The sequence below is a fragment of the Lipophrys pholis genome, assembly GCF_963383615.2.
Source record: "Lipophrys pholis genome assembly, chromosome: 15".
Lineage (NCBI taxonomy): Eukaryota > Metazoa > Chordata > Actinopteri > Blenniiformes > Blenniidae > Lipophrys > Lipophrys pholis.
Genome location: NC_137642.1, coordinates 21,409,950 through 21,437,119, shown reverse-complemented (window position 1 = coordinate 21,437,119; position 27,170 = coordinate 21,409,950). Strand labels below are relative to the sequence as shown.

The 27,170-nt window shown below is 40.8% G+C and overlaps 1 protein-coding gene across 1 annotated transcript in view; it reads right to left on the bottom strand.

Annotated features, from left to right (window-relative positions):
- Positions 1 to 27,170, bottom strand: part of adgra1b (adhesion G protein-coupled receptor A1b) — a 229,241-nt gene that overhangs the window by 13,409 nt on the left and 188,662 nt on the right. The window contains exons 16-17 of the mRNA XM_080481140.1: positions 16,978 to 17,101; positions 1,390 to 1,535 (exon numbers count right to left, since the gene is read on the bottom strand). Of these exons, the coding sequence (XP_080337266.1) occupies positions 1,390 to 1,535; positions 16,978 to 17,101 (270 nt within the window). The remainder of the gene's footprint in view (positions 1 to 1,389; positions 1,536 to 16,977; positions 17,102 to 27,170) is intronic.

The following is a 27,170-nucleotide window of genomic DNA, read 5'->3' as shown; positions in this document are numbered from 1 at the left end:
CAGTAAATACTTCTCAAATATCTGGTGTCAAAGTCACTTTATTCTACTAATTTCACTTGTATTGAAGCTGCAGGGAACAGTGGTACTGCTGCATTGGGGGAAAATGGTTAATGGTTTGAACCTAAAGGCCAATTGATCCTTCGATGTGGATGAAGTATGCATGTTTCCATTGGCACTCTGGTTTCTACCAAGATACACTTTCAAGATAATTGGTGAATCTAAATTAACAAAAGGTGCAAATGTCTAGGTGGGCAACTGCGTGGCTCTGTTTTGGGTTTTGAAGGACTGGTAGTCTGTTGTGGATCCTGCCTGGATGGATGGATGGATGGATGGATGAGTGAATGAAGCAAAAATACCCTTTTGCAAGAAGGTTAAAATAATGTGATGATCCCGAGCACATACTTAATTCTATCAGGAAACAATGTCAATATAAGGAACGATGGCAAAAGCAAAGTCACATGTGGACAAGTATGCAAAACCCCTATAGCAATGTGTTTTTAGCTGAAAGGGCCAACATCAGCCTAAATAATTCAATCTCTTGACATTATGTTACAAAAAGGCTATTCAACAAAGTGATGGTCTGCCAGAAAACTTCACCTTGACTTTATCAATGAGGACCAATGGTACTGCTTTTTAGAAGACATATTTAAAATTTATTATTAGATGGTGCTCATTTTGTAGTTTGGGACATCTTCCTGTTCGGAGGTTTCCTGTTTGATACGCTTGCTTGCCCTGTCTACAGGTTGATGTTTCCTTGGGTAAGACACTGAACCCCTTATTTGATCCCAATGGAGGTTTGACAGCTATCAATATTGATGTATAAAAAGCTTTCAGACTACTTAAATGGTGAACATGCGCTTTACGAGTCAAGTCTATTTACCATTTAGATACTAACAAACTACACGTCCACATTTAACATTGAACTGGCATGTTTTCTGAAGATGTGTACTACTGTAACTAGCTTATTTACACTCTATATATTTGTTCCCGGACCAATTTCTATTCAAACATGTGAATGCAAAACCATATCATATGAAAGTACATTTAGATTGGGGCATTGGTATTTGAACTGATCTGAAAGATTCTTTCACCCGTGGCTCCCAACTGGAAATGAAAACAGCCTGTGAATGTAAAAGACCGCTATACACATCTTGCAGCTCCAGTCAGGTCATGTACACACAAGAGAACGGAAATAAGCAAAATAACAGCGCAGTGAACCCAGCCTTGACCTCGAAGCAAACATGAGCTGGAGTGCAAAGGGAGAGTTAAAAAAAAAATAAAATAAAAAATACCACACACACAAAAACACACACCTGCAATATGTTTATGCCCTCTCACGTCGAGAGGCAGTCAGGGTTGAGGAGGGGCTGCGAAGAACTTTGTGCTTACCTCAACAGGGGCTGCTTCGGGGGTGGAGGTGGGTCACCGTCTTGACTCTGCGGAGGTTTCTTGGTCACCTGCTTGTAAATGTTCCTGGCCGTCACCCCGAGCCACAGCATGGTCGATAGCGACGAGTAGTGCAGCACAAGTCCGACCTGCGGATGGGGGTGGGGGGTGGGGGGGCGGGGGTGTAGAGGAGGGTGCGTCAAGTTATTGCTTTGACTTTCTTGAACTTTTGCTTATGCACATACTGAGTAGCCTGTCTCAGCGCGAAATGTCAGACATGATTATATTCCTGTAACTCAAAGAAGGAGATGATCAGGGTGAGCAGCCAGTTCTCTCTCTCTCTCTCTCTGTCTCTCCACGAAAATTTTTTTAAAATAAAACACACCATCAATGTCACTCCAAGGGTGTCTCCATAGACACTTTCCTTCAAGACCTGACTGCTTTGTGTTATCCTTCCCTGAGAAAGAAACAATAGAGCAGGAATGGAAAGATAGGTTCAAAAAGTGCTATTGAATCATCAAGGTTGTCTGGGATAAGAGCATTATAGTGAAGTTATACTGGTGGACGCTGAGCAGCTCCTTATCAGTTGAGTTAGAGGACATGAAGTGTGCACAGTGAATAACAAATCTGAATAGAAATGATCGTCACGTTGACAACTATCTGAGCGTGATTGTTTTCCGAAAATGCGCCCAACACATATCTCCGCTCAAGCCTTGTTTTAATATTCATGAATAATGTTTGAATGGGGGAACTGATCTAACTTTGTTTAAAGGCTCTGTCAGCTCGTAGGAAGAGAGCGCCGAGACAAGACTTGCAGGGGAGAGAGAACAGGGAGGAAAATTAAAATGCACCGAGCCTTTTCTCCAACCTAGTCAAACCTGTTCTTGGTGTACCGCAATCCAGTGAGATACCCAATCAACTGGCTCCGCTCCAGATAAGATAGGCCTGGGGACCAGAGCTAGTGTAGCATGGTCCAGACGCTAATTGGAAGTGTCCTTGAGCGGGTTACGGAGAGCAGAGAGCGGGTGGTAAGTCGATCACTGCTTCCGAGGCCGCACACTTCAGAGCTTCATTAGCGCCAAGAGCAGACAGAAAGGAAGTGCGTCTTAATGCGGTTATGAGCGAGGAGGAGGGGTTCGCAAATTAACAGCGTGTGCGTTGACTGTAATTGGCTGATTAATGTCCTGAACGCATTGTGTTGCAGTTTCAAATGCCTGATCAAACAAACTTCAGCTATCCTCCAATGCAGAATGCCAAATTACATCAGTCAGCATTGAAGAGGCAATACAGCCTCTGTGGCATGTACATCTGGCAAAGCACAAATCAACCAGTGGCTGTCTGCTCGTCACTCATTAAGCATCAGTGGTGATACAAGCATGTTCACTCAAGCACTCTTCTTTAGTGCAACTTCAGAGTGAATATTAGTTTCGACTTCACTACACACGTCTGACAATCTGAATTACTTGAAAGATGAAAACTATACGCAGCTGTTATTCTGACAGTCTTATGTCATTTATTTTTTCAAATGTCAATAAATCCTTCAGCGTCAAAAGAATGTAATGAGACAACAGACATGAAATCACACAATGTCTTGGGCTCCGTTTACAGATCGTTTTCAAGTGAAAATGCCTGACTTTTGTTATGTTTTGGGTGTCCGTTTACACGAAGATGGTGCTCGGAGCCTCTGAAAATGCAACTTTTTGAAAGGTGGAACTTTCTGAGAATGCTCCAACTTCGTCGGAAACAGAATATTATTATTAATTTTTTTCCTGCGTTCCTCCTCCATTAATCATATGACAGCCCCACAGATTTATCTTCTGTCCCCTGGATACCAAACTGTATTTAACACTCCAGCTCCACTATTATTCACCTGAGTGACTGATAACACAGTCGAAGAGACTAAAGTAGTACTTGAAATCTTTCACCTAATCTTGCTCAGAATACATGAATGCAATATTTTAAAGCAGGAATTGCATTTGTAATGGAGTACTTTTATATTGCTGTATATGTGCTGTCAGGTAAAAGATTTATTTTCCTCTTTGTAAGATTATCATATATTTTTACCTACATATAGTTTCTTTTTGCATTTTTTAAGCCGTGTTCCCATATATTAGATCAAGACTAAACATTTCTTCAATATATTTTTGGGAATTAATAACTTTACATGGTGGGTGCATAACTAGGACTTCTTCCAGATGATGTCGGTTTTGAACATTAAGCACTGAACCCAGCTCAAGACAGTTACATTCCAACATGTGACATTTTCAGTTTAAAGACTGATAGAAAAACAAAAGTCAACGCTCATGTCTTGCTCTACTAGGCCTACCTCTTCTCTTACTTTTTTTAAGCGATCTGAATATTTCTCTCGCCAAGTAGAGTTCTTGTTTGTGAAACTTGTGAAAGAGATTCATGTTCCAAGTAAGTTATTCCCCTGGTGCATTCTAAAATAATGTTATTGTTCAAAATCCACAACTGAAGGCAGATGGCACGCTACTGTTTGCCTGTAAGAAAGTATTTCAATAGATGCAAACCCTTCTAGAATTGATGTGTTGTTCTGAACTTTAAAACTGTAGCTCAAGTTGACATTTTTATCCAAATTTTGTTTGGCTGGCAAGGTTTTCGACACCTCCAATCAAGATGAGCCCTCAAAGGTGATACGCTATAATGGTATCATCATCGGAGTGGAAACCACATCATATGAACTCATTGCAACACGGATGGACCAGAAAACGATTCACAAATTACAGTTTCATTAACTCCAAGACCAAACCTTAGGGTACATGTGACAACAAAGTAACATGAAGCCTCTGACAGCCGGTGCATCGCTGACAGAATATACAAGAATGATGACAATAATTCACCTCGAAGAACATCCACACGTTGAATGTGAATGACTGGCTGCTCAAGACAGACACAGCTATCATTTGCTTATGGATGAAAGCAGTCTATGTTAGCATTTTTGCACAGAAAGCAATATATCTGATCCACGTGTAGAGATCTCATCAAAGAGGCTTGTATAACCTGAAACACACATAATGACTGATAACAATCAGCATTAATACCCGCTTCCAAAACACTGGAAATATCCTTTAACAGTCCTGCAAAAGAAGCACATCTGTAATATATGCTGGCACGTGGCAGGGTGACCTGACTGCCGAACACAATCCTGTTTTGACATTTGATATTTCATTATCCGGCATGGCTCTGTGTGCATTCACCTGGTGAGCCTTTGTTAGCCGAGTATCTGGGTAAATACGAAAATTCAGTCAATGACCGGATGAGCGGGCAGCACAGTGATCGCACGGCTAACAAAAGCAGGAGCTGGAAACGAGTCCAGAAAGTCTGATCAGTGTGTCCCCTTTTTTAAACAGTCACAACATCTGTCACCTCCGAGTCCCTCTTTCATCTCGTATGTAGATGTCAATGAGGCATGAATAAATGAAATGGTACGTCGTGAAAAAAAGTGACTCCATTTAGATGAAGCAGACAGCTGCACAATGATTTCATTCATTTTTTCTCACCAAAACAAGATGCCAACACTCCAGTATGTCGTACTGCAGTATAAGTAGACAGATTTGGCAGTTTAGATGGGCCTACATTATAATTTTTTGTTGAACTAACTCTGCAGTGCTTTTCAGCTAAGTGCCCTTCCGCTCTTGTGAAATCACGACAAATGTGACAAGACAAAGATGAATACAAGACAAAGATGTCATGTTTGATACTCGTCACAGGAGGATTCAGAAGGTATGAAGACACAATGGGGAGTTTTGTGTGAAATTGGTGAGGGAGCAGGACAAAAGGCTTCTTGTGAACTTAAAGGAACACAAACTCACAGTGCCTGCTGTGAAATGCTGCGAAGCTGTCACTGACATTTCCTAACAGATCCAAACAATGTGTCCGACAACATTTCATTCTTGTCCTCCTTAAATAGCATCCTCTTGCTGTCCAACTGTGATTCAAGCAGATATAAATGTAAATAGTCTCAGCCAGTCAGCTTCAATCACTGTTTCATGGATGAAGACTTTCCCGTCAGGCCATATACAAGTTGCTCTGCCATTTTCATGGATTTTGTTGGAGTTCATTTTGCAGGAATTTGCCATTTTTTGAGATTAAAGACAGGAACGTCAAATTTCCTATTACAGACATGTAATTTATTTAAAGCGCTTGTTATGCTTGAATCCATGGTAACCAATGGTGTCTCAATGATGTCTCTAAGCGAGCTTTGGCCGGTCTGGTTTCACAAAATCCCTTTGTACCAATAAATGGAAATGACCAGTGTTTTATCTGTACATGGTCCAATAAACAGGGTGAAAGAAGAACACATGCTAAAAAGTCTTGCTCCATGGCCAATAAAAGAGAAAACACATCATGAAGTGCTTTACAAACCACTATAACGACCAAGCAGTCAACTCTTGTTGACATTTCAGAACAAATCTAAACTATGTTGGACTATACAGTCCATCCATCCATCCATCCATCCATCCATCCATCCATCCATCCATCCATCCATGCCAGCTGTGGCTGAATTAGCAAAGATAATTTTCCAATTTGATTGGTAGTTCAATCCCTATCTTTGTCCAAGTCCACGTGTCCTTGGGCAAACACTGAAATCCAAAACACTCCCAATGGGTTTTTTTGCCATTCGTTTGAGTATGCATGTGTATGAGTGTGGATGACCTGGTGGAATAGGGGTAAACAATTGATGTTCACGTGACATTTTCTAAATACTTCTTTAATGTGGACGTTTTGGCTATTGAGACCAGTGTGACCCTGGCTATGTCTATCCACTAACAGCAATAGCAGCAAAAATGAAGAATACGCAGATTCGTTACTACCACCTGAAGTTTATTGTGGCATCACAAAAAGGGAAATCTATTTCAAGTGGTGTCATACAAAAGTAAATGCTGTCATTGAGTTCTCTCAATGTAGTTTCTTTCTGTAGTTTCTGTAATTTCTTTCAAAGCCAGTATACTGTAGGCCTGAATCTACTGTTTACATTGTAGTAACACATAATACAGCATAAGGCAAGGCATGTTCGCTTTCATCAGAACAATACACAGAGAGCTGGGAGACAGTGCCAAGCACCACAAAACAATGTTAACACTCTACAAAGAAAATGTAAAATGGTGCCCCACAGCATTGAACAATAAGACAATGTACACTTGTAGAAAACAATTAACTTCAGTGTCAAAAGTCACAAACACAGCAAAGCGGAAACAAGGCTGTTCAAAAATAGAACAAGGCGAGTTGCAAGGATAAGCTGTGGGTGAGAGCATGTGTGGAGCTTCAGTGCTGGGGCACTGACTTCTTGTAATCTGATTACCGACCCAACTGTCACCGCTTTTGTAGAAAGTAGAATTGAGACGTCAGTGGCAAACATCATTTTCATCACTTTCAGATGGGCTCCCATGTTTAACTCCTGCAACCGCCTTCGTCCACCTTAAAATTTTCTGGATCTGCCCAAACATAAGAGTTACAGTTGATTGTAAAGGGAAGGTATAGGAGACTACTTCCACATTCAAACAGCGCCCCAGACTAGCCTAGTATCACTAGCCTGCAACGTCCCAAAGTGCAGCGTCATTTCCACCCCAAGGCTCATGTGAATTCTGAACAGCACCTTTGCACTCGAGTGTTCTGCAACATTTTCTGCTAAAATAACATGGTTTGATGAATTGTGTTAGCAATTTTACCATATGCCAACAGTGCTATCTTCAAAAGTTCCTCTAAGCTGTCTTCTATGGCATATTCATTATATTGGTTTCCCACTGTGTTTGATGCATAAGTAACCAGTCTACCGGAAGCCTTTACATGTGGAGAAATGAGCTCAGGAGCTCTCAAATTGGACCCAATGGAAGTACAAAGCAAATCAGAGCACGGACTGTAAAGTCTTTCTCTTTTCTTTTTTTTTTTTTTTTCAAGCAGCTTTTGCCGTCACAACTAATTTCACAGCAGCACACTAATGAGGAAATCCTCTGTATGGCATCTTTAAGCTGACAGTCGAATGTAACCTCAGATCTAGGTCACATCCTCAGCGAAGTTTGTCAGTAAATTAATAGGTAATCTAACAACGGCTGTTCTCGACGAACGATGAACTGAGCTGTGTGATCCAGATTGTGATGGTCTGAGGTAAGATGAGGTGAGGCCAGTGAAAACGAAGATATGCACTCTGTGTATATATATATGTGTGTGTGTGTGTGTGTGTGTGTGTGCTGCATGCCGGGCTGCTTAACATGGGGCAAACACAAAATGTAGCGTGACAGCTGGGGTGTTGCTTGAATCAATGATAAAACAGGCCTTGTTTGAAGAAAAGATAGAAATGGAGATTAGAGATGACTTTGACTTTGAGGCCGTAAAAAATGTCGACTGCTGCATAGCAATAGTGCCACAGTGGGCGCGTGGGGGTGGGAGAGGCATGACTGATGGATGGCAGGGAAGGGAGGATGAGCGGAGGATGCAGGTGGCGAGGGAGTGGGGGAGAGTGGGGTGTGCACGCTTGAAGTGCAGCAATCGCAGCCAAAGTTAGTTTCTGAGCTCATTGAAGTTCCCTCTGTTGGAAGGAATAGCGTGTACTTATTATTTGTCCCCATGGAAGAAGAGGAGGAGGACGTGTACACATGTGTGCAACAACATTGCTTGCATCTGCCACAGCGTGTGCACATATGTCGTGCAGTCGTGCGTCTCCTCCACCGGTGCTGTAATCAGAGCTAAAACGGTGTCTGCTGGGACTCTGCCTGGCTCCCAGTGGAAGTGCAGACAATCTGGGCTCCTGCCCAAGTCTGCCGAGGGTTATCCTGTTAGCAGTGATTGTGTAAAGGAGGGGCATCAAAAACAATTCAAAGGCCCCCAGGCAAAAGTTGGAAAAATGAATAACTGAATGAATGTTAAAAAAGCTAAAGACCCACGGCGGGGCCCTCACTGAGGTGCACGGGCTTGTTAAAAACACCTGCACTGACACAGCTGGGCCGGAGGTGTGATACACGAGTAGATTTCAGATTTGAAGCACTCTTCATCATAATTCTGTTCTTATTTTAGATGGTGTCTGACCTCCTTGTAATTCATCACATATTTAGTATGCAATTTAGTGCATTTATTACAGAAAAAAAAAATCCTAATTAGAAGGCTTTTGGTAGAGCTAGAGTTGATAGATGACGGTTGTCGAGAATTATGTGTCACTGCAGGTACTTGATCGCTTGTAATAAAGTAGAAAAACTTGCGGTCCATGACTGAAGACCAGTTTACCGTTATACTGTAATTAAATTTGTCTTCATCGCTGTAATGTAATGTGTTACAGCGGTGCAATTGAATAATCACATTAAAGTCACTAATCAAACATGTCATTGCATAAGTTTCTTTATTAACTGAAAAATCGACAAATCAAACTTGCCCTTCGCCCATGTTCAGAGTGTAAGCATGCCACATCATTGATAGACTTCCAGCTGCATAACTTGTCTCAGTGCAAAAAGAGCTAAGGGTGAAATTTGTGCATTTCCTAAAATTTCAGCAAAATAACAAAAATCTGACGATAAAATCGAACTGTTCCCCCTTTATTCTGTTTCTTTCCACTTTGATTGGGTCTTGATTGAATCTGAAATCACACGGCTCACATATGTGGACACAAAAAAATCTTATCGCACTATCAACCATCATGTCTGTGCTTGACTTTAGAGATTTCCTTTATTCCCATGCTGCTCGCTGTACCTTAAAATAGCCTGATCCAGTTTATCACTGTGCTTTGCGCTTCATTACAGCAGATAAACATCGTTCTCCTCATTGTGTAGAATTTGAAAAAGCAGGTCGGTCCTCACGAGCATCAAGAAAGAAACCACATTCGATCATTTTTCTTTATAAATGTCTCCAGCAAATGCTGCACCGATATATCACGTCTCCACTCAAAGTTAAAACTTACTGTGCCGCCGAGCAGATCCCCAGACCGTTTAACTCTGTTATCGCCCTCAGGTTAACTCTGAACTTGGTCTACCTCACAAATTACACATGGAATGAAGTACAGAGCAACCACAAGAGTACCTTTCTCAAATTTTAATATTTGAATTTGGAGTCCATTTACACATGTCTAAAGGTGAGATCCTAAACTCGGTGAGATTAATTTAAGTTGTATTTATTATCCAAATTCTTTCTGATATTGCAATAATGTTTGTGGGAAGATGTTCTGTGCTGGAAGCTGCTTACATCCCTCCAATCTAACGCGATCTGACAACTAATTCTGCTCGTAACAGCCCTTAAAGGAGACATATCATGCTTTTAAATCCTTCCTTTTTACATATAAATCATACAGTTGTGGTCTATACAACGCGAAACTGCAATGCTTGGGTCTAAATTCCTCATTATTAGAGCTCCACAGGCCCCTTTTCTACCCCTTTTCTGATGTGCTTCTGAGAGCAACTCGTTTTGGGGCGGTCTCTTCAAATGCAAATGAAACACTTCATACCCCGCCTCCTCTCCAGGTTGCAGAGGTGACACTCGGTTCAACGTCACCCTGTTCGGCCATCTTTGTAGTTTGATAGAACAGATACAATTATCTAGCGGCGCAGAAACTTTATATTCACACATTATTTACAAAATGTCAACAACGGAAGATTTGTCCATCCAGCCATACATGTTGGAGCCAGAGTCGGACCCGGCGGAGCGAGATGAAAATGACGATGATGCACCTACAGAACAACGTCTTCATATGGATGTAACGCAATGGTGTGTTACTATATTTACACTAACTTCTCCATCCATGCCCACTACTACAATACTGCCTGTATTACAACGACTATTTAACACAGAAGTTACATTATAATCTAAAACGAGCACACAGCGCTAACATATGAAGACGGTGCAACTGCTAATGCTAACAAAACAATGACAGGGACGTCTTATCATCACACTTTTTAGCGTTATATACAGCTTACCGAAGTGCTCTGTTCGTCGTCTCCATAGATAGAAGGAACTGAAAGCTCAATCAGACCAAGTCTTTCGGCAAATCCTTCTTTATACTGGCGGAGGTTGTTGAAGCAGTCGTCCTTAAAGTGATTCGCGCACACAAAAATGACCTTACCCACAGATGTGGGTACATTTCTGTGAAAAATAAAACTCAACCAGGCACTTCGAAAAGGTTCTGATGCTGGGAGACGGTGTAACGAAGCTTGTGGGTTACTACATCCAACAACCGAACATTTCGACTTATCCTCTCGTAACTTCGGTTGGACTACAAAATCGCAGCGAGAAACAAAAATGGCGGATTGCTCGAAATGTCGATGTCCTAATTTGGCAGTTCCGCTGAGAATACTGTGACGTCATTGTTCAAAAAACGTAATAGAGAATAGAAAAATCGAAACCGATCGCAAAATATGACCAAAACAGAATATAAAGATATCAACGGAGCACCTGAAGAGACTACTTTGAACTTTTCTGTACTTCTAAACACTCTAAATATACAACAAAATGCATTTAAGGGCTAAAAAAGTGGATTTAGCATGATATGTCCCCTTTAAGCTGGCCGAGATGTAATTCATTCACCTCAACCTTGTCCTCCATCTACCAAGAGAAACAAAGACAAATAATAACATGTTGCTGGAAAGGCATGCAAAGGTGAAGAAATTTGACATTTGTATTGTGATTTTAAAACTTAGATAACAAGAAGTTATCACATTTGAAAATGTATTGTAAAAAGTGCAGTTTCATTGATTTTACTATCTCATCTTTCCCAGGCACACAGCCAGTGCTAGTCAAATTTGTGTAATTTCTTTTTAATTGAAGACACTCTTACAACTACCTGCAGGTCATATCATTACAATATGAGGTAATTGAAGAGCTATTTTTGCTCTAAATGGCTTTATTTTAAGGTTGCCACCGGATTGACGCTTCTGCCTCATAGCAAGAAGGGGTTGATATCTGGGCTTCAATATTTCTGTGTGGGGTTTGCATGTACTCCTTGTGCCTGCAGTGGATTACTCTAGGTACGCCGGCCTCTTTGCACATAAAGGCATTACTGAGAGGATAATTGGTGGCTCTAAATTGTCTGTGGGTGTGAGTGTGTGGGTGTGCTGCCGATCACTTGATGTTGCTCCAGCTCCAGAAATGGTGTTCTGGTGAGGTAAATGAATTGGCCCTCAACATACCGACAATACTTTAGATTCCACTGTGAGGATTCTGTGTTAGTTCTGGTCTTTTGGGTGGATTATGTATGGCGTTAGATATGGTTCCGTCCCTTTCCCTGCAGCTGTGCTTCAGAAATATAACAAAACCTTGTAGATTTAAACTTCTTATAAGGTTGAAAACATCTGGTCTTGTCTAGCGGTAGCATGTCAGTTTTAGTAAAGGTGACAGCTTGGGTTTTTCAACAATTTTAACTCCTCGGTATCTCTTCATCAACTTTTCACTACTGCATGTTATGGATGCTCATATGGTTACCAAGTCTGTTTCGTTTTTTTTTTTTTCCCCTCACATGTTCTGCAAACCAAAAATTTGGATAAAAGGGTATACATGGTATGGAGTGTGGTGTGTTAATCTCATTTCTCATAACTGTCATTATTTACACATCAGGTTATGCTGTGTACATGATTGCTTGAATAATTCAATAAGTGAAAAAAAATTGTGTTATCTTTCTTTGGCAATAAAACTCTTTTTTTAATGTACCACGAATGTCTGCTTGTGTTCTGGGGTGCAGCCATAAACCAAAAACATAAATTCTACAAGACTTGCAGGCAATTGTCCTTATGATGGGACAATTTAAAAAAAAAAAAAAAACATATTTGGTAATGTTTACCAATAAAGGGAACGGTGGAGAGTAACATTCAGAGGTTTAAATAAAGAATTCCTCACCAGTCGTCATACCACCGAGTCACCAATTAGCCTCAGATGTCTTTAGACCGGGAGAGAAAACCAAAGTCCACAGAAAAACTCACGTCCACACAGATAAAACATGCAAACGTTCATACTATGAGGTGAGGGTACGTCACCGTGTCGCATTAACCTGATCTTATGGTTTGTGATAAGTTGTGATGACTTTTATCACATGAGTTCTCATCCTTTCTATTGTAAATCCCCTATCTCGCTGGATTGCAAAATCCCACGACTAATTGCGATTATTTTTTTTTCTTTCTAAAATTGCAGAATATCAAAGAAACTCCTGGGTAAAATTAGCTCTAAACCAGGAGTTAAAACACATGTTGCATGGTTGATTTTACATTTGCTTGAGATTCACACAACATTCTTGAGACAGAAAAATAAGTCATTTTCAATTGCGACTGTCTCACAACAAACACTCTAGATGATTCAAATTTCTTGCCCCGACAGTATAAATACTCTCCCTATCAGACATAAAGCAAAATGGATATAAGTAATGCAGAAGCTGCTGGTGAGAATGAGGACCCCAACTTGAATAAAGACCCAAGGGACGGGCTCATTTCTCTCCCTTTCTCATTCATTCAAGGTTTCGAGATGAGTTTCAGATCCTCAGCAACGAGGATTATTCCGCATGAATAGACTTGTGCAAATTTTATGAACAAATCAAAATTCAGGCAGCACATTTTCAAGGTTTTGCGTCTCACGTGAGAAAATTCAGAAGCAAATATTTTGAGATATTTTGGAAACTCCTTCTGTTCTCAATCTGCCACAGTCTCGTGAGGCAGGGCCTTGAGTTATGTGAAGATAAAACACTGTGGAAATCACAGTGGTGCAATGGTTAGCATCCTCAACTCACTACAGAACTCGAGTTTTTTTCTCCACCTTATCGAGTTTGTGCATCCCGTACACTAAAGACATGCGAGTTAGTTTAATATATGGCACCAAATTGTCTCTTATATAGGTCTTGTGTTTCACTGCATCACTGTGGGATGAACCCGCTGAGAGTGTATCCAGCCTTGATCGTCTCCTGTCTCTGAGATCCTAACGTGGACAGAATAAGTAGAGAATGGAATGAAAAGTCAACCAATAAAAGACACCTGCATAAATGTTAATCAACTGTTTAATGGTGCAAGCACGTGAATGAAATTTGGTGATGTGGTACCTTTCTCTATGAAGACATGTGATTTTAATGGGAAGCCACTGCCAGTCAGCTTATGTCCGTAACCTACGTAAGCGAAAGACTTGATGGTTCTGACACAGGTGTTTTTCTTGTTAATTTCCGTGTCACTGACAGGACTGACTGTCTTTTCGAGTCTTTGCGCCATGGAAAAAGGGGCCACCTGAAGTGCTTGTGACAGCACAAGAAGCTGCAAAGTCCCAAATGCGCTTCCACCTCGCAACAAGGGAGAGTGACCGAAGGCGACAGAAACTCTGATTGAACACTAGAAAAGAAGTGCACATCAATCTCTTTCGTGACTACATACAGTAACTGCAATGCTCCCTTTCCATTCTGAGTTGAGCCAGCGGCGGAAGATGTTTCATGGACTCCCAACAGCCTGAACGGGTACAGCTATCAATCAAACAGAGAGGAAATCCGTCTGGACCATATGACCTTGTAATCACTTGAAAGGGTTAAAGACGAACCATATTGCTTTTATATCGTCACCTTCACTTTTTCAGACACCGGCTCCAAGACTGAAGTCAGCTACACTGAACAGATGCACCGTGTTGCTGTCTCTATGAAGCGGATTTAGCCAAATGCAACACAATCCAATTAAAAGTTATTTTAATATTACAACATTATCAGCTATTTTCTCTCACACTAATGACATTCACCTTGTATTTACTACAAAGACTACAATTCAAGTTACTCTTCTGCCTCCATTCTTTTTGTACAAGAAGCTAAAAACAGCAAAGTGCTGGGAGCATCTCTCTGACCCGTTTCCAAAGCAGACCTGACTGATCAAACCTCTACCTTCCGCCTCCAGTCTCACTAACTGATTTGTGTGACACAGAAGCAGAGACAGGGACAGCACACATGTGAATTCGTACTGACTGCAAAGTCCTCCATCAGAAATGGCAACACATCGGGAGTTGTCGTATTTTGCAAAGGTGGGCACATTTTTTTGCCCCACCTTGGAGAGTTTCGAAGGGATTTAAAATAATCTATTCATATCAAAATATGTAACATGTGATCACCATATCCAATTAAAAATCTTATAACCTGTCTTACATCGTGATATCTAACCCTATGTCACTATATGTATTTAGCGTATGCAGTGGAACATTATGTTTTCTATCTTCACATCACAGTATCCAGTCTCTTCTAATTTGAAATCACAATATTTACATTCGTATCGCAAAGTCTAGTTTCCTGTCATATCGAGCCTCATAACATCAGAATAAATCCACTATCGATGCAATATCTGGAGTCATTACATGACATTTAGTCTGAAAAATAACGTTGCGATATCTCGTCTGAAATAACAATATTTACATCACAATAGCCAGCCAAAGATAAAAGTTTAATATTTTCCCTGAACTACTTGATAACCACTCTTTCCTTTATCATCTGATATTTTGAGAACATTGAACAAATCTCACTCGGTGGGTGGAGAAAGTCAGACTGGGACTGATTTATGCGGATTGACTGAATTCTGTGCAATGACTACATAGAGGTTTTCCATGGAATGAGAAGCTTATGGAAGTGAAATGAAAACTAATCTGCACTGGAATAAAAGATGACAGAAAGACCCAATGATGCAACTGCATGGTGAGGCTGTACTTGAAATTCATGTTTACGATCTTATTCTATTATGCTAATACTGCAAAATTGTGCCAATCAGCAAATAATACAACTTTTAACTGAGCCTCCCAGCATTATATCTAGTGATGTGCACAATACAAGATATTCACATCAAGTTATATTCTTAAGACCTCTCAGGCTTTTATTCCCCTTGTCACTTAATATTTATATCAGTGTTATATATTCATATTTCTATGAAACATTTCGCACTATGTGAATGATTATAGTCAGAATGATGGTATTTTATAGACCATGACTGAAAGGAAATCTTTATACCCAGAGAGGCAGTGTATATGAAAGGACAACTTATCTCCACCAAACTGAAATACCACATAATGAACCTTTGCAAAACTGCATTTTCAGCCTGTAAGTAAAAAGGCAGTGCTCATAATATCAACCCTAATGGGCTTGTACATAAACACAACCTCAGTTAATCGTGCGATCACCATGAGATGTTGCTAAAATAACAATTGAACATCATTTATGTGACGCACAATGCAGCCGGCAATTTGGAAAGTAATCAGTTGGGAAAATCCCACTTTATACAGCAGGTGACAACAAGAACAATCTAACAAATCAGTGCCCCAAAAATGTAAAGCCAAATAAACAACACTGTTGTCATGATATAAGCTATATAACACTAATAAACTAATCATACTTCAATAATCCTCTTGGGGAAATTCCTTTTTTTTCCCCGGATCCAAGTTCGCTTCTCTAACCTCGAGGCCACCAAACCATTGGATGTGGCCGCCATGCAAGATGCTCTATCCGTCCAATGGGGGAAGTTTTGGGGTTCAAAGCTCAAGGAGGCTTTGACGTCTGGACAGGGAGAGATGAGGGCCATGAAAAGGAAGACTGGGTCTTTTCAGGCTGCATGACTCAGAAATACTATTTTCATGTAGATCCAAAAAAGTTGTCATCTTGAGCTACTTCAAATAAAATTCTTAAAGATTTTAGAAACTTTCTATCTTCCAAGTGGGAATTTCCTCAGGTTGACAATATTGAGATCCATTTTTCCTACTAGGACGTTGTATCATCACCAGCCATACTTACCATTATGTATCACATTTAATTCACTTGTGATGCTACCAGAAATCTTTTAGGTACATCATCTGACAATTCTGAATATTTGTATCAAACCCTTCCAACTCCATGTTTGCCAAAGAAACACGTTAAGGACATCATCTGTTTCATCATCTGAGGACCATGTACATCATGCCAGTTAAGTAGGATAAAGCAAGTAGAGCTTTAAATAAGTTGCACATTCACTGTTAGAGTATGATATCCAAGTATGATAAAACACTGCATCCACCATTTAAAGATTTTTTGCTGTATTTTTGACGTTAAAATTCATTTGTACAAACACACTATTCATCACCAGCACGTCAGAAATTGTTGAAAATGGAAAACACCATCTATTAGAGCTTGAGCACATACACTGTGAGGCCTGATATACAACATACAAGGTCAAAATACTCAGTATTAAAACATACTTGAATAAAGTTCTATTGACCACAAAACCTTTCACATGCTGCCGCGTTTGTAAAATGCAAACAAAATTTGGGCTGTAACACCCACCGCCAACCCTGGGCAACAAATGAGGACACAGGAGGACAATAGCGAGACGAGGACTGAGTGCCATTCGTGATGGGAAAGCCTGAATCATCAGCGCTCATTGTGCCGCCGCTTTAGAAAAACAGTGACAAGCCTGTACATGCAGCTGAAACACACACACACACACGCACACACGCACACACGCACATGCACACACACACACACATGCACACACACACACGTGGCCTGGCGCCGGTGCGACCACGGCCTGCACTCAGTGGTGCTGTTGCTGACACCTGAATAGACATTCACAATCAATTTTTTTTTATTTTTGCTGAAGAGCTTGGAGAGCGGGACGAATGAAAAGCGAATGCACTTACTGCTTGACAGATGATGGGGTATTTGATTCGATTGATGCCACCAGCAAACACAGCGAAGGTCAGCGCCGTGTGGAAGCAGAAGTTGAGGAGCATATGCCATCCCTTCCGACTGATGCGGATTGCGCTATCAAAAAAGAACACAGGACAAGATTCAATTAGCATGTACATGGCATATGACGGAGTGTTTTTTGCATTTCATTGTGAACTAAAATCTCATTGAGATTCCGTTTTCAAGGTGTATTGCCCACAGGACTTCAAGTGTGATTTAAAGCAGTCTCTCACAAGGTCTGCATAAATTACCTTGCTACTGCCATATAGATTAAGAACCACAGGAGAACTGAGCAACACTGCTCATGGAGACTGAGTAGTGCAAACACGCCGTTCTATATGCTGCTGCCAATATGTGTAGTGAGCACAGAATATTTTAACAAGCCTCTGCAAAGACGTGACTTAATGTCAAGTGAAGTCAAGTGAAGATTTCGTAAAAGCCATAAAATCTGGGAAATTTTCTGTTCTACTGAGATGAAACATGACAAATCTGTGTTTTTGCATGCTGGTATAATCCAAAATATGAGAGATTTTCTGGTTCGTAGATCATTCCTTTATTGTAACAATATATCTGAGTTATAAATTGTGTAACGTTAGAAAACCTGTCATTTCCACTTCAAGTGGTCCCAACTTGTCAAGGAATACGCGTTTGTGGATTGAGCAGCAATGCCATAAGGCCACACTATAAATAGTTACATCAAGATCAATTTCTCAAGATCAACATCTGGAAAAACAACTGCAAAATAAATATATCGCAATTGATCAATTGAACTGGAATGCATCATATGTTTCCAGGAGTTCTTGCTCGGGCAGGGGTCAGGAGAAATAAGCACAAAAATCAAGGACCTGTTGTTCAAAAATGGGAAAATTGGATGAAATTTGTTTAAAAAAGAACCCCAAACCAAACCCATAACAAACCACATCATATACTTGCATGTTTGTTTATTTATTGTGTCACATCACTATAAAATATTTAAAGACAGTATAGCAAATCTTATGGTGAAAGGATCTTGAGTAGCTCTAGATGCCACCATTTAAATAAAATTGCTAAACATTTTTGCCAGTGCCAAACAATGGACAAATATTAATACAATAACAGACATAGACAATTTCATTACCAAATATTCAAACAAGCAACCCTCTAGTCTAGACAGTGGCTGTTAAGCCCTTTCCATTGTCTTGAAGGCCAACTTGAAGAGAAGCCTGTTGATGAAGGTGCAGGGTTCACCAATGCACCTCACCTGGGCCAAAGTGAAACCTGTCTTCCTGAATCGCCTGGCATTGAGGCCCCGTTCACGCGACAACATCCCAAGTGAAACAGCATTGTTTTTTGCAGTTTGGTTTCAGAAAGGTTTTGTGTTTACACTGCAACTTTTTGGCAACAATGTTGGTTTACACGGAAATGGCAGAAATGCCATGAAAATGATGTAGTGAGCATGTTGGGCCACTAGTGGGTGCTGCTGGTGATTTTTGTATTGAAACCACACACATACATAGAACAATAACCTATAAACATTAACAATGGTGAGTTCACAGACATCTGTATGGGCAGACGAAGAAATTGGATTGCAATTACAGGTAACTCTCAACTATAAAACTACCAAATCCTCGAGAATATGGACTGCTTAGGCAGTGGAAAAGTGCTTTACAAGAGAAATTCCTTTACGGCCATGGAGTGCATGCATAGTAGCAGGGTTTCAGAAAGTTGCGTACTTCATCTGTTTCCACGGATACAAAGTTGGTGCAAAACGTTTCACCTTGGGAGCCTTTTTCATAAACTCAGAGCATCGTTATGTAAACGGACACCCAAAATACAACACATGTTTTTTGAATTTCCACTTTAAAACATTGTGTAAACAGGGCCTTAGGCTCTGCTGTCATCGTTGCTATTTAAATTCACTCTGTCTTGATACCAAGGTCTGAGAAGTTTTCCAAAACTTTGAGAATTAAAGTTCGGTCTGCCTTTGACCATGGTGGTTGATCTAGAAAATGCCAGAATATCACTGCAAAAGAAAATCATCTGCTGGTGGGGAAAGTTTCGAACAATTGACAACTTTACCAGACGTGCTATAACTGCCCAAACAGATTCAGCTCCAATAACAGTGTTGAAAGGTCTTCAAGGGCTTCTTATTACAAGATATGAAAGGAACTAATTGTTACTGCCTGCTCTGTGTTCAGTGCAGACACCTCACCTTTTTTTTTCTTTTTTCGCTTTGTGTAGTCACTGAGATAATCAAAAGTATGGAGAATAAAAGCTTAGTGAGGACATGGGAGTTGGTCATTATCCATGAGGAAACACTGGTTTGTGCATGCTTGGTTGGTTGGTAAGCAATTTCAATATTCATGATATAATGATAATACAACTATTCTGATTCTGATTGATTGGTTGGTTTATTAGTTGGTTGGTTTATTGGTTGGTTAGTTCATAAGTTTAATGGTTGATTGGTTGGTTCTTGTGTAACTTCTGCTTTGTCCATGTGAACTAAAGTTAATGGTTTAGTTAATCATGATTTTCTTTTTACAGTGATTATTCATTTAGACTTTTTGCCATTTATTTCCCCCTTTCAATATATAACCACTCACACCAAATCCTAAATCTGTTCAGAATGTTCTACAGTCTCAGAGACTGTACAACTTTGACCTGTATGGGAAGAGTGATGGGAAAAATCCACTGTCGTGCCCAAAATCCAGTTTGCACATAAACATACCCTCAACAGTCAAATTGTAGCTAGAAACTGACATGATTGAGTACAATTTTGCCCAAAAAATTCAGCTTTTACAAAAGTATTAACATTTATCTTTTCTTAAGACCATTAGTTTTTATTGACAAAAATATATTTATATTTGCCAGGAAATATCCTAAGCCTAAAACAACTGATCATAGCATTTGTCATACTGCAGCTTGACTCTAATATTCTTATTTACTTACAAGAAGTGTGTATTTTCAACTGGTACAGCTGGTATATTGTTAATATTCAATATTAATAAGGGTCTATCGAACTGAATTGTACCCTTTTCACCCTATATCTATTATTGAGAACCTGAAACTGCCATTTAAAACAGCTGAGCCATGATATTTGCCATCCAGAGGGAGCTCAAACCACAGAGAATCACTGCAATCAATCATCAGCTATGCATACCAAATGACCCTGGGAGGGAATGCGTTTACTTGGGATGAGTTACCGTTTTACAGCGACGTAAATGTGACACAGTGAAAATGCAGAAGAGAAACAGATGCGTCCGCATATACACAGCAGTTTCCAACTCGAAATAAGAAACTTTTAATTAAATGTCTTCCAAATTAAAAAAAAAGATGAAGTTTTCAGGCCATTTCATTTTACTTTTCACCTTTTTTAATTTATTTTTCAGTGAACTGGCTTATTTCAGAAATGACAAATAGATCCTGCAAAGATTACTTTAAATCATAAAACTGCATCGAGATTTTGTCACAATAACCAATGTTAACCCTTTGTGTGCACACACAAATTCATATGTTTCATGAATATGTTTCAACATATTCTCATTCCTACTGTCAAGCAGTGTGAGCTTGACAGTAGTTATTTACAAAAATCAGGCTACTGAACAGGCCCAAAACATTTTGATTGTCACTGTGATTTAATGCTGTGTCACATTTTTTGATATTATTCAAATCAAAGCATCAATCAGGTGCACTAAGGGAGAAACAGTTGAGTTTTCAAAGTAAATGGGTACAAAAACTTCACAGTTTCTTAGAATATATGAAAAATATAAAGCAGAAGTGACATGTTTTGCCATTATTTACACAAATTCTACAAATCCCCAATAAGAAACACTGATTTAAGCTTCAATGGACTTGTTATTCATGTCTTATCAGTGTTAGTTTGGAAGAATGGGAAAAAACGAAAACTAAAGGGATGAAAGGTTGAGTGATCTCCTTCAAGGGTTGCTTGTGTGGGCTGTGTTGGATTTTCTTCTTCACCTTTTGGCTGCTTCCTTCAGGGGTCGCCACAGTGGATCATCTGCCTCCATTTCACCGGATGTCATGCATTCTCTCGTGACTCATTACTTCCATGGATCTTCTTCAACATCCTTTGTGCAAAATATCTCTACTCAGTACATGAACAACTATCTGGACCTCCAAATGTATTTAAAAAGTACTGAAACTATCTCGTAATACAAAATAGTTGGAGTTTGAGACATGCCACTACAGACCTGGCCATAATGAGGTCTGATGGGCCTTATGTGGCCATTTAGCTCCATTTGACCAGTCCTCTGAGGGTCACTGGCAAATAGTGCATCAAAAGAAAATTACTGTAGCAGCGATGAGCTTCCTTGGGCTAGCCACCTAGCTTACCTGATGAAGACTAGCGTTACCCGCTGGTATCATCGTCGCTAATCAAGTAAGCTTGGCGGCTAAGTGCTAAGCTGTCTAGCGCCTGTTGTGGTGTGGTTTTTACACTGACAGCTGCCACGAACACATGCAGTCAGCTGCGACGGCTTGTCCGAGTTAGCAACAGTAACTAAGGGAGGCGGGGTTAGCCAAAGGTCAATTGTTCACTCATAAAACTGGTGTTCCACAGTGGGGGTAAAGAAAAACAGTTTAAGAAAAAAATATAGTTTTATTTGCCTATATACCGAACTTTAGTAAGAATTGTAGAAATATAGAAAAAATGTATAATGATTCCCAGACACAGACAATACAGTAACAGTAACTCCCAAACATTTTATTTATTAAAAAAAAATAAAAAATTATCAAGGGAAAATTCTTATTGAACAAAACTGAAGCCAGTTACTGCCTCGGATATTTTTACATGTTGCTGTTTGGGAGAATGAGTTGCCAACCCCTGTGATACTATGAAAACAATCCAAGTCATACACAGTGAACGCTACATTATAGAAAGAAACGATCACGTTAAGGATTAACATTAAAATTAGATGAATTCCATGCGAAGAACCACATAATGCATTTTTTTCCAAGTCCGCATCCCCCTTTTTTTCCCCTCACATATGTGCACACAAATAGGAGTCCCTCCTCTGGTTTGGTGATGAAATAAAAAGAGATTGCTTCCAGTTGGCTGGGTCAATTGAAGTTTTCACAATGTAAATCTGAGCACTCGTATTCACTTTGTGAAATATGTCATCAGCCTGAGGAGGGGGTCTGTGCAGCCCTGAGCGGAGGGCACTTAACCCACATTATTGCCTTTCAAACCAGCTGTTGGGGAACGGACTAAATAGGCCAGGCGACACCAACATATCTGTCGGACCACGTGAACCAGCAGACCATCTATTCTTTTAATTAAATCCCCTTGTCAGCACCTCCGCCTTCTCGTCCGTACAGTCGCTGTCACCATTTGAAATTATATAACCCTGCGCTGGAAATCTCAACTCCCCAAAATGGAGGAGCGAAGCCCCGGTTGCACGTGAGCCTACTGTAGATGAAGCAGCGGCTCAGCAGTGAGCCATGAGGCGTTTTCTGGGGCCGAGCTTCGCTGCTCTGCGCGAAGGAGGAGGAGGAAGAGGGAGGGAGAGCTGTTGTCGATGCCTCTGCTGCAGTCCAGGTACTGAACTCCACCCAGCAATGAGGCCGTAAATCAGGCCGGCTGCTGGCCTGCCTGGAAGGGAGGGGGGGGGTTTCATAGGCTCTGCTCCGGGCTTTCATTGGGTCAAGTACATTAACCTGGCAGCCCTCCACATCCCCCTGTACCAGAGGGTAGATGGGAGGGAATAAAACTGTCCTCACTCTGCATCTGCTCCCTCGCCCGGCGCGCGCCCCTCGCTCACTTGGCCGAACGTAAAGCTCGATAAAGCTATACGCAGTGTAATATGACACATTATACAATGAGCTGCTCCGGCCAAGCCGTTTCATTGGAGGCAGACATGGTCCAAAACAAGTCTCATAAACCACAAGCTACAGGGCTGTAATATGGTGAGATGGAAGTAGTTGCACCTCAATGCATGCTAATCATGTTGGTGGGGGAAAAAGGGGGAGGGATCTGCTTCATGATGAAATATATCATGAAATGTCTTGCATTCGCAAAGCTGAAGTTCATTCTTTGTTAAGGGATGTGGTTTAAGGTAACAGGTGTCGGCGTTCCATGAGACACTGGATTCACAAAAATAGGACACATGTAAAGTCTCAGTGACCGTGAAAATTGACCCGTTGGCATCATAACAGAATGAGGCCATCCTCGTGAATGTGTGCCAAATTGAAAGTGATTTCCTCTGGGCATTCCTGAGCTATGGTGTTAATGAGAATATAATGTACAGACTAACACAGTGGTCAAATCCCCAAACCAAGGCTCTAACCCCATCTCTAATCTCTGATTCCACTAAAACATCGCAGTGAAGCTAATCAGAGATGGACACATCCATCCAAGGACTTCCAATGGGCAGCTTCCAGCTGGCTTTTTGAAACACTATCCAAATTCCAAAAAGTTGGGATGATGAGTAAAAAATCAAAAAACAAGATGCCAATTTTCAAACTTAATGAATACATATTTTAGTCACAGAAACACAAAGACATTATCACAAAGACGTCTGCATGATGTCATCATCTCATAATAAAGTTGTTATATCTTTAAAACCTCAGAATATCTTCATTAATCCATGGGGAAATTATTTAGCAGCACAGCACAAACGATTTTGGGACCATTTTCCCAGAGTTTTACATGGAGTCTGGCACAGCTTCACGGAGGTGTGAATCGCATGCTACAGCGTGGAGGAGCTGCTTTTCATTGTTTTGATGCCGCTGTCAGTGCTGTTCTCCTCGGCAAGCTGGCGTTTTAAAACTGTGACGTCTGCCGGCAGAGTGGCTGCCTCGCTGTACAACGGCTTTGCAAACATTGCACGTTGCTTTGCTGTGTTTTCAGCGTAAAATACGTCCAAACAGCGGACATGCTGTCAGAAAGTTGGATAGCACAGTGCTGCTACGTTAGCTGGCTGCAAACTGTGGAATGGATTTCCTGACTCATTACTCCGCAACTCATTGAGATCCACTTCCCTTCAGGAAATCCATTCCACAGTTTGCAGCCAGCGAGCAGAGCAGCCGGCAGGGAAACACTTATGGAGTCATTTCAGCAACAGTAAAGCACCGACGAGGCTTCATAGATCGGAACTCTCCATAGGTTGGATCGGACATTTCCGATCCGTGAATTACGTTGGTATCAGAACCCGATACTGATACTGGATTGGATTGGCCCCATCCCTATTCACAAACATCGAATCCATGAACCAAATTTGGACCTGAACCACAAGCGAATGACGAATATGTGTCATGTAAGGCGACACTAACAATGCTAATTCAGTCAATTCAACAATAAGTTGGGTTCAAAGACATGCTCTCCACCGCTGTGTGCCTGTTTCTTTGCCTCATACATCATACATCATCCTTCTTAGCCCAACATCACCGTCTCTGTTTAGGATTAACTCGGTGGCAGTGAAAGAGCCAACAGCACATGCTGTATGCATATATTAATACATGTGCGCATGTGACAGAGTGCCAGAGTGTGAAAGCCACAAATTTCAACGTGTGACACTGCGACGTCTCCGGTCACCCTCGCTCTCATCTTGCCCATTCAACACGTGGTCCCTGTGCTTCACGGCTTAGATACTGTCAGTCCACTGGAGTGATACTACACCACTAAAGTGTTACTAAACAGAGATGTGTTTTAGTGCAAGGGAGAGCCTCGGGGGAGGTGTGGAGGAGGAGGGGGAGGTGTAAGAGTTTGTTAATTTGAGCGCAGTTGAAAGAAACAACCCTCTAACCCATCCCTGCATGTGACAGACACCACAAAAGCTCTGGCTTCATTTCTTAAATATGGGCTTGTTCCCACTCAACTTTGGACAGGATATAATGTCTTCTTGCTCCAAAAGGCACTGTGATGAATATGAATGAGTGTCTTCACTTGCTTCCAATCAGATCCCAGTCAGGCATTACCCATGTAAATCTCAGATTTTGCATATGCAAGCCGGACATACAAATGTCAGCATAACATAACATAACTCTACATTATTCAAGCTGCTCATCGCCACGCTCAAGGGTGAAGTATTGAGTCCCTTAAACAAAAGGTCAATGAGTAGGTAAAACAGTTCATAAATTGTACCGTTGCTCATAATTTTCATTACTGGATATGAAATGTAGAAGCTAAACTCAGCTTGGCAGCGAGTGTGGTAAGAAGGACGGCCAAAAACTATTATGCTACTCAGACGACATCGGTGAGGGACATCAGGAATCGAGATGCAGCTGCAGGTAATGATGTTAATGTACTATATACTGCTAAGATTGAAATGTATCCATTTTTTTAATCCATAAAACCTGACATACGATAAATCACTGTATCATATCAAAAACACAAAATGTTGTTGATTTCATCCAGCTTTTGACCCAACTCAGTTGGTAGAACAAGGGATGAACCGATACCACTTTTTTAAAGGACAAGGTCAGGTATGAGTACTAAGCTTTAGTTACTCGATACCGAGCACCGATACGAGTACTTATTAAATGCCATAAAGCCTATATTCATACTCCATACACAAATGATATGCGAAGGCTATGGGTCGCCACAAACAACTCGTAATCATCCTCGTACTCATGAAAGCTGCCTGATACAATCAAGAGTACTACGTGACATCATGCATCATCAGTGTCTCTCATAAGTACACAAGAGAGGCCATGGCAATAGCTGTTTTGTGAAAATAACCATTTTGTCTTTTGCAGTCAAAAGAGGTTATTTCTGTCAATGTGAACCAACTCAGAACAGCTTTACATCTTTTTGCTGACGCTTCTTAGTTAAAATACACAAATTAAACAGGCTTTTTGTGTCGCCACACAACGATGGCCTGAAGATTTCTTGCTATGCAGCTTAAAAAAAAAATAATCTGATTGTTCTCCATGATCATTTATGATATAAACTGTGCAGATATGTGACATTAATTTGTCATTGTGACCTCTCAAGGTTAAGAAAGTCTCAGCGGCTCATTTCCAAACACCATCTTTGAACACTATGTTGTGTGAATACGGCTGCGGAGTGCGGACTGTATACTAAAAGCTTCACAGGATTTATGAAGCATCTTTATATAATTACTATCAAAAATTAAGTATAAATATTGTTTTCTACAGTGAGGGCTCTTATTGACCTTACCCTACATCACTTGTTGCACAGTTGTGCAAAGAGCCTATCAAACTCTATTATCACAAACTATCAAGTGTAATAAGCAGGTATCGTGAGCAAAAAAGCAATTGCACCCCATCAACTTAAAAAAAAAAAAAAAGATCATAAGGAAAAGATTGCCCATTAGGTATGTTACACTTATCTCTGTTTAAGAGTTGGAACAACAGTGTTTTACCTCTTTGTTTATAGGTCTGTGTATTAATATTGTTGTTGTTTTTTTCATTCGATTACACAAAAGCATCTTGCGGTCTCCTGCAACTATTTTTCCTTCAGACGCCGATACTGCAGTGCTAAAGGACAGAAAGTGATTCTGCTGTTTGCAGCCCCAGATGCTGTCGTCGCTGTCTGACTGCAGAAGGACGCACCCTGTCTCCGTCCCAGGTGTCACAGATGGATGTAAAATGAAAACGCTGCTGTACGATTCCAGAAATTCTGCACTCTGATCCCAGAACAAGAAAATAGAAAGATTGCCATCTTAGACTACATTACGGAATTGTCTTTGTTTATAGCTAAAGCTATCAAAAAACAATTGGAATCCAAAACAATGACACTGCATTAATACCAACAACAGGACAAAACGACTGATGCGCCACCTGAAAAACAGGCGAGGGAAGTGGCGTACCGTAACAATATGCCAGTCAGACACCCCCCTGCTTTAATAACAGCATCCAGAGCAGATCAGCCTGAGAGGAGCAGACAGATGCCAGCGTGCAACGCCACATGAGCCACACAGCAATCCTCTGCCCTCATCTCTCTATGGGATAAAAGGAACAAAGGTGGCCTAAGTACCCCTCAGAAATCCTTTAGAATCATGTCTCTCTGCCGTGACTGCTTATGAACACACACATGCGCACATGAGTGCATGTCTCCGTCGTCAGACATGACGGTGGCGCTGAATTACGTCGGCCTGAAGCGTCTGACTCACACCGCAGTCGGCCTGGGATCTGTGACCAAAACAACCGTGAAGGTAAAAAGGCGAGAAATGAAGCATCTGCC